Source organism: Festucalex cinctus, chromosome 7 (genome assembly GCF_051991245.1).
Source record: "Festucalex cinctus isolate MCC-2025b chromosome 7, RoL_Fcin_1.0, whole genome shotgun sequence".
Taxonomy (NCBI): domain Eukaryota; kingdom Metazoa; phylum Chordata; class Actinopteri; order Syngnathiformes; family Syngnathidae; genus Festucalex; species Festucalex cinctus.
This window is the reverse complement of record NC_135417.1, coordinates 4,060,826-4,069,912: the sequence shown is the minus strand read 5'-3', so window position 1 is coordinate 4,069,912 and position 9,087 is coordinate 4,060,826. Positions and strand designations below refer to the sequence as shown.

Below are 9,087 nucleotides of genomic sequence, written 5' to 3'. Positions count from 1 at the left end.
TATATCTTATGTAGTGATTTGTAATCAAAACAGTGAAATAATTTAATTGACCCCAGACAGATGTTCAAATAGTTCTACGGGGCAATCCTGCAATCGCAAATGCAGCTTTCAAACTTGCAAGAGTCAGCACTAGTCCCATTAAAAACATTTCCACAGGAAATGTCTATTTTAAGATATTCCACTGTCATGAGATCTAATATTAGTGCTGTATGAAAATGTATTATTAATAATAACACTACTCACTTGAGCTGACTCTTTTTAATACTTTGTTCCATTCATGTACCAAAAACCTATTGTTTAGTTAATACCTCTCTGGCAGTGTCAATCAAAAATAAGCATAATCTTATTAAAAGCAGAATTTGCACACTTTGAACTAACTGCTATTCAATATTGCTTGTATTTCCCCCTTTTCATCACATCTTTCAAAATGCATCACGAGCGAAATACATAACAACAGTGTGGCGCTATTCGACCTTATAATCATCATCGTCACAAAACAAACATTGAAGCATTGTTGTTTTTTTTAAAGATGCATTTTAATTGAGCACAGACTGCTGCCGCACCAACTTTCATAAATACGTTTGGGTCGAGAAATGTGACTGAGGGATCGCCACCAAAGCCATATGGTGTCTTGAAGTAGACAGTGAACTATGGATGGGCTTTTATCTTGTAGTTTGTCATGACTTGAACACAAAGCTCTGTTGGAATATTTACAAAATACAAAAAATATAGACAAAGATTTACAGGTGACACGTACCGAAATCGAGCTGTTCATACACAGCACAGCTATAGTGCAATGTTTCCTTACAAGAATTTAGTACTGTATTTTATCAAACCTGTTGACAAGGGAGTTTTGAACAGTTCCAAATACAAGCATTAATTCTCTAAAAAAAAGAGAGAAACATTTTCAGGTACCTCCCCCAAATATTTACCAGAATATAAGACATAACCCTGCTAAATTCTAATGTGACCAAGTGAGGGTACTGCTTGTGCTACAACTTCCTTTCTGATTGTTCAAAGTCATACTTTTTACCACTTGTGTGAAATGGAACCAAGGCAAAAGAAGCGATATTATTTCCTCTCGCCTCTTTGTCAGGGGCATGAAGGCTACACTTCAAAAGGTAGCGAGCCACATACAAAGAGGAAGGATGACACAAGCCCAGCTTGTCTTTGAATAGCAGGTGCACCGTTCCCTTTATTATAAGCTTGAATGATCGAGAAAGCAAATGATCAAAGTCAGTTGTCTCACCGTCGGCCGCCGCGCGGCGGGGGATTAATGGAGAAACACATTTTCAATTGAAAAACGGTCAATAGGGGGGCTTGGAGAGGAGCTTGAATTGATTCTATACCAGCACATGGACAAAACCTTTCCAGTGGGGTGCTCTCTCTTGCCACGGACAATTAACAAACATGGCAGCAGCTCAGCTACGGAGGACCAAAACTGCCAAAATGAAAAATAAATACATGACAAAATAAATAAATAAATGACTAAAACTGAAAATAAAAATGGATATAAAAAAAATATAATTCAACAATTACATGAAAAAATAAATATAAATGGAAATTTTTGTTTACATGCATATATATATATATATATATACAAAAATAAAAAAGCGAGACTTTCTTATCATTTGAATGACATTTTGTTCTGGCAGAGCGTCTGCAGCATGAAATAAATAAATGTGAGAGCAGAGCGTTTTTTATTTATTTATTTATTTATTTATATTTCGATATTTATTTTTGTATTTACTTAAACGTTTATTTTTAGATTTTTTTAATCTCGTCTTTTATTTTTGTATTTATTTTTACATATTTTTTTACATATTACATATATTTTTTTATTATATTTATTATTATAATAATTTAACAATAATAATAATTTATTTATTATTATAATAATTATTATATTATTATATATTATTGTATTATATATATATATATATATATATATATATATATATATATATATATATATATATATATATATATATATATATATATATATATATATATATATATATTAGGGTTGTTAAAAAATACATTCGGCAATATATCGCAATATTACAGCTCGCAATTCTCAAATCGATTCCATTGGCGGCCGAATCGATTTTCAAACATTCATTTTTGATGAAAAAATATTCAACAAAACATCTTATTTCGGGCTAGGGTTCAAACCTGAAGCATGGAAGAATGTTTTATGAATGGAGATTACAACCTGTTTGTTCAATACAGTGGCTCAGTTATGACTGAAGTTCCAGATAAATAAATACTAGATTTTCATACAAATCTTACAGTGTTCAAGTTTACTGGTTAGTATTTTCTAAAGTTTAGCAAAAAAATCACAATTGACTATTAAATTCGTATCGGGATTAATCTGTATCAAATCGAATCACCTATGAATCGTCATACGAATCGAATCTTCAGGTACTAGACAATTCACACACCTTACACTTTTAGTCATTTCTTTATATGGTTTATTTATTTATTTATTTATTTATTTATTTATTTATTTATTTATATTTTGGCAGTTTTGGTCCTCCATACTCAGCAGCTGTTACAAGGCCTTCTGTTGGAACCTTGCTGGCCATACCGTGTCCATGAAAGGCCGCAGATTGTTGGGAGGCTGCAGGGCTAGCGCGGAAAGAGGCGTGAGAGGGTTTGGATGGAAGGCGGACACTAGAGGTGGAGGAGGGAGGAAAGGGTGGTGAGCAAGGAGGACGGAGGGGAAGAGGGACGAGAGCGGGACGGGAGAAGGGTGAAGGTAATGAGGTAGGCTCGGGTGGGGGTGGGTGAGGGAGTGAGCGAGCTGAGCTGGGTAGATGTCAGGAGAGGGGCGCGAGGCGGGGGAATGGACTGGGGAGAAGGCTGGGTGCTGTAAAATTAAATGATGGAGGTTGGCCAAAGGGGGGGTTAGCGCAAGGGGAGGGAGGTTGGGGATACCCAAAGCCATAGGCTGTGGGAAATCTTCTTGTGGGTTCATGGGTCGTAGTCTTTCTTGGAGGTTATGACCTGGCGTGGGTGAGGGTGCAGGCATGTACGCCTCATCTGGAGTTCCGCACTCCTCCGTCTGTGTGATTGTGACGTTTGTCTCCATGGGCGGCGCATCTGTGCTCTCCTCACTTTGTTCCAGCACTTTCTGCATGTGTTCTCTGGCCTGTTCCTGCAGGAGCCGATACTTGTCCATCTCCTCTGCGCTGAAGCTGATTGGCTGAGTTGACCCTGCACCTGTGGTCTTATCCTCAGTCCGAATCTCCACTGCACACAGATTTGGCGTACTTCTTTGGTTTGCTTCTGCCAAGACCGAAGGAGGTGCACTGTCCAATTTCTGACTCGCCTCCTTATTGCCACCCTCCTTCTGAATCCTTTCCAACTGTTCTTTCCTCCGTCTTGCCTTTTTCTGGATGGCAGGGAGCTTCCCTATGAGGGGGAGCTGCAACGTCCTCATTGGTTTCTGTGGTACGGGATCACTTTGGTGTGGGATGCTTTTGTCTGTGGTCGTAGAAACGGGAGGTTCCTGGTCACAGTCTGACAGTGACTTGGTCCTTTCAGGCGGAGACGTGTTGCTGTCATTTGGGTCTGGTGAAGGTTCTCCAGCATTGAAGATAAGGTCGGGTGAAAGAGATGTGAAGTCACTTTGCGTGTTTACCTGGGATGGGAGCCTCCTGTACGTCATACCTGAGCAGGTGCTGCTCTTGCTCCACTCCCAGCTGAGTTCAGACACGCTGCTGCACGGGCTGCAGGAGCGTGGGCTGTGACTTCTGCTGGACTCGTTTGTGTTCAACTCTCTAGCCGGGCTGTACGTCCGCCTACTCGTCCACCATTCAGGGCTAGACACATACCGAAAGTTTGAGCGTCCTGCCCCTGCTGACCCCCACGCACAGCTGGGGCTCCACCTGCTCTCAGGTTCGGTTCTGGAGCCTGAGGTGGACCTACGTGTCCTCCTTTCTTCCCAGCTGTCACTGCTTCCCAATGTCCACTTGTCCCAATCCACATCTTCCATGCTTGTTCTCCTGCCCGTCACTTCCCTGACGCTTGGGCTTCGGCTGGACCTACGTCCCCACTCGCACCCTAAAGCCTTGTTTCTCCATCGCCATCCAGAGTTCAGCCTCCCATTCTCCCCGATCCACTCCCACTGGTCTGAGAACAAACCTTGGTCTTTGGAACCTATCTTCCTCCCTCTTTCTGTCTCCCTATAGCGTCTTAAACTACTTCTGTTACTGTGAACAAATCTCCTGTCCCCGTGGAGGAGTTTTCTCTTTCTCACCGGGCTGCCACAACAGCTGTTGTCAGGGTAACTGCAGTCAATGAAACTCCTGGGGTTGCTATGGTGACCGGATTCCCAAAACACCTTTTTGTTACATCCCGCTGAGAAAGAGTGTAAGGAGCAGCGAGATCTCCGGGGGAATGGCTCCCCTTCTGTGTCAGATGAGCATCTGGCGAACTGGGAGAAGGCGCGGCAGTGTTCGCCCTGCTCTAACGAGGACTGGGATGCCGAGCAGGGGCTCCTGTGAGGCCTCCTCTTCCTGACAGAGACTAGCTCGGCCTCAGCTCTCCCTGGGAGACAGTTGCTCCCAGCTCTCCACACTCTCCCTCTTGCCTCCATCTCCCGTTGTCCCTTTTTGTCTCCCCAACTGTCTCCAGTCTCTCCTCTGGGGCTCACATTGGAGACCGCCGAGACGACACTCCTCACTTTGCACCTTACTGATGGCCGCCCGTTCGTGGCCTTTCGCTTTCCCAACCTCTTTCTCTTTCCCAGCTTGAGCTTCTTTGTGCTGTGTTTATCCTTTCTGCTTGAGATACCTCCTCGCGGGTCAGGATTGCTGGCACGCTCGCACGTTCTCTCACTCTCGCTCTCACACCTGGGTGGGCTGATGCATGTCCTGCGTGTGCCAAGCTTGGTGACAGATTCTAATTTACAGCTTAGGGCTGAGATGGCTCTCTCCTCGATCCCCCCTGTGCCTGCTAATCTGTCTCCTGGAGGAGTTGGGGGGTTTGTGTCAGAGCTGTCACTGTGAGTGGGGTCAAATGGAAAGGAGGGCGCCCTCACACGATGCTCTATAATTAGCATGCGTGACGACCCTTCTGATCCTCCCACTGACGATGAAAGGTTTTTGTTCTCGACAAACAGGTGTGCTTCCGCCTTGACATTCTCCTCGGCTTTTTTCGGCTCGTGCGTGAGACTCGTCTCTTTTTGTAAACAGTAATGAGTGTCTGGTGTAAGAATAGCTGGCTCGCATGGATTCGATTCATCCAGGAGATCACATAGCTGATGCTGTGCATGCTGTTCTGCCGTTTGGGCTTGCTTTGCGCAGTTTGGGTTGCAGCTATAAGAGATGCATGGCTCACACTTGGTGAACTTCAGCAAACTGACAGGCCACGGAACGCAGGTGGAACCATCTTTACGCAAAACGAACACGTGTGCGCCGACACCTGCTCCCGGTGCCGGCTTTAGGTCCGTCCAGCCATCCGGATTTGATGATGTCGAACCTGTTAAACCTCTGCTCTGATTATCTTTCACGGTCTCCCTCATTTCAGCATCCTCTGTGCAATTTCCTCTCGTGTTGCTTTGACCAACACCCTCAATTTCCCTTTCAATGTCTTCCAAAATACCCTTAATCCGCTCTCTCATTTGCTCCCGCCTCTCTCTCTCCTCCTCCTCCTGGTCAGAGAAAACCGAGGCGGAGGGCTCCAGCCGCGGCCCCCTGCGCGAGAAACAGAAGGACACCCCACGCCTGCCTCCAGCCCTCCCCCGCCCCGCCAGAGGCAGCTGGCAGCCCACATGCGGTTGCTGATTCACTGCAGGAGGACCTTTATCGGACTCTGGATGAGTGATTAGCGGGGACTCGGCCGGAGTGGCCAGTGGTGTTTGGGAGGGAGGCCGGGATGGATTTTCTCGCTGGTGGCTCAGTGGAGATGTACCGCCGTGTTTGGCTGTGGGCCTGTGTGTGTGTTTGAAAGCTTCAAATTTGTCCACAGGGCTGCAGGCTTTGTGCTCCGTGCCTTTGTCTTGCTGTTGGCTGACAAGCCTGACAGCACTCCGTAGCTCAAAAGTCCTTCCTTGGCCACTGGAATGACAGTTAATAAACAACATATTCAGTTTGTTTGCATTCAGGAAGAACAGATAACTTACTGATTACGAGCAAATTTGATAGAGTATTGTTACTGTTTTTCTCCTCATAAAATTACAATGATTAAGTAGCTATCAAGTCTTTTGTCGATGTCTTTATGGTTAACAGAGTTATGAATTGTTTAATTTAATGTATTTAGATCACACTTCTATTTCCAGCCCCAAGTTTGCCATTCAAACTGCTTTCTCGTCTTTACTGACATATGAAATCTGCCATATGAAATCTGCACTCTAAAAACAGTTGGGTCAAAAATAAAACAAAGTTGGTCAAAATTAACCTGGCAATAGCCAGATTGATATTGCGCTTCACTCAAGGGAGTTCTCCGCAATATCTATCTGGAACCTCTCCACGGTAATTTGCTCGGGAAAGGCGGGACATTCTGTACAATAATTCGAGCTGATTGGATGAGGCGGCATTGTGCACGTTTGTTTTAACCAATCATGGCCACGGGAATTTGGTCTTCGTTCTAGTCGAAAGGGGTGGGGGGGAAGCATGAACATCTTACCAACTAGAGATGCACGAAACGCCTCTTGCTGTTCAACATTCAAAAAGGAAACGGGGAGTAATTCGGGAAGAACAAAATTAATTGTAGCGTCCATTCGTCCATGTTTGGTTTGTTTGTTAGCTCCGGCGTCGGCGCTGGCTTCCTGGTTTCGTCACAGTTGCAGGTCCCGCCCCAAACACAATGTCGCTCTGTGATTGGTCCGAACTACCAGAGGTTCGGATCAGTGGAAATCAACGGGAGCGATACAAGATGTATTCTCCGGAGTTTTTTGAAGTCACAAATACCGCGAGAATTCATCATGCGAGAATAAGGTTAGGTCAAAATGGCCCCCATCCCAACTTTTTGAGTTATTTAACCCAAAATGTTGGGTCAACCCGGCTTTTGGGGTTGTTTTGTGTGCCATTTATTCGACCAAACTTTATGGGTTTATTGAATAATCCAATTGAATTGGGTTAAAAACCAACCGAACCAACTTTTTGAGTTATTAGTCCAAAATATTGGGTGAAATAATAATAATAATAATAATAAGAATAATATTAAGAATAATAATAATAATAATAAGAAGAAGAAGAAGAAGAAGAAGAAGAAGAAGAAGAAGAAGAAGAAGAAGAAAAATAATAATAATAATAATAACCCACAAAACCACCCTATTTTTGGGTTGTTTGTTTTTGGGTTAATTCAATGTCCCTTTTGGATGCATTTTGGATTTCACCTCACAAATAAATGGTAACTGTTAAATAGACCAATATATAATACAAAATATGCCAAGTGAAGTTATTCTGTGAACTGTGAACATTATAAAGGTACATTCTATATTGTGTATTATTTTTCCTGCAAATACATACGTTCTCAACCTTTTCCCCTACAATACTTTATTCACTTTTATTGAATTTCATTTCAATGTGGCCCTAAAACACCTTTGCGAGAAAGCCAGTATCCTCATGTTATATTTACCTCACCTGTGGCCCATGGAGGGCAACTGAGTGCTCCCACATCTGTGGATGCATCCATCAAATCTAAGAAACATTGAATAGATGTGACGCACTCCAACCTCCGTGGAGTCCTGATCTTATTTTACACATACGCGCACGCACATGCACAGGGCCTCAAACAACTAAACACACTCACCGCTGGCGCTCCTGCTGCAGCTGTGCTCGCTGGTGCAGGCGTCGGAGAGCTTTCTCCTGCTTACGTTGGTCCTTCCATGACTTCGAGGCCACGTTGCGAGCAAACTCCCTCTGCTTGAGTTCTTTCAGTCTCTGCAGTAAACACACATTAAGGAAGGAGTTGAGGGAGCCATTCATTTCCAAACTGCACTTAGCATTTGCATGTTTCTCTTCAAAACGTGCCCAATTAACTCTATTCAGCCTTCAATGGAAAGCTGGAGAGCAAATAAACTGGTGAATTCTCGATTACAGACACAGTTGAGATGAATTAGTGACAAACTTTAATGATGCTGCTGCACCAAGAGTGACATATATGACGTTATCTTCTGGTTTTCATCACTGTTAACTCTTTTACTGCCACAAGTTATCCCCCCCCCCCCAAAAAAAACAAAAAAAAAACAGTGCCAGCCGATTGCGAGCATTCATCAGATTATTTCATATACCAGCGGCACATTGAAAAGAGACAAAATGCTGCCATCAGCTGGCCATATTTAGTTTGTGTTTTTGATTCCACACCCCATTGACCAGGTAGCGCTGCACTTAGCCGTTCCACTTCACATTGATTAAAAAAAAAAAAAAAAAAAAAATGTAGATGACGTCATTTAACGTTTATGGCGGCATACATTGTGATTTTACTAATCGTTATTAAACGTTTTTGGCGGTCAAAGAGTTAAAGAGTTTCGACTTTTGATCTAGTGGCATCTATTTTGGGGCTTTGCCTTGACATCCTGGGAATAACCATGAGAAAAAAAAAAAAAAAAAAAAAAAAAGAAGGAAGATTTTGCCAATTGCTGTTGATATTTATGTGATGTCTGATGAACTTTACGCCCCTTTATAAATTTACTGTCAATGACGGAGGGCGGTTGGAATATTTTTCTGGTTGACATGCATCTTGTTTATTGATCGACTAAAAACACTTTGCTGCCCGTGGAAATGTTTCCATCGACGTGGGGGGGGGGGATGCTCCAGGCCGTTGGACCCCACCTTTGCATGTCACTGCTCTCAATCCTTTGATTTGCAATATTATTTTGGGGGATGTTGTTGTCCAATGAATTGATTGCGTCAAATCAATCAATTAATTCAGCTATTTTAACACTAAAATTTAGTGTGATTGTGACAAAACAATTTTTTTTTTTAATACACCAGAATTTCAGTGTACTTACCGTACCTAAATTTTTATTTATTCGTACATATTTCCATTGATTCCAATGGAGAGTGTCCAAGATTTATGTTATATGATAACACAGTGGAATCTCAATTTAACAAGAAAGAAAGAAAGAAAGAAAGA

General features: G+C 43.0%; 1 protein-coding gene across 2 annotated transcripts in view; it reads right to left on the bottom strand.

The window, feature by feature from the left end:
• Positions 1-2,034: 2,034 nt before the first annotated feature.
• znf804b (zinc finger protein 804B) overlaps positions 2,035-9,087 on the bottom strand; it is a 79,177-nt gene continuing 72,124 nt past the window's right edge. For both annotated transcript variants that reach the window (XM_077527518.1, XM_077527517.1), the window contains exons 3-4: positions 7,762-7,892; positions 2,035-6,065 (exon numbers count right to left, since the gene is read on the bottom strand). In XM_077527518.1, coding sequence (XP_077383644.1) covers positions 2,555-6,065; positions 7,762-7,892 — 3,642 coding nt within the window. In that variant the 3' untranslated portion in view covers positions 2,035-2,554. The remainder of the gene's footprint in view (positions 6,066-7,761; positions 7,893-9,087) is intronic.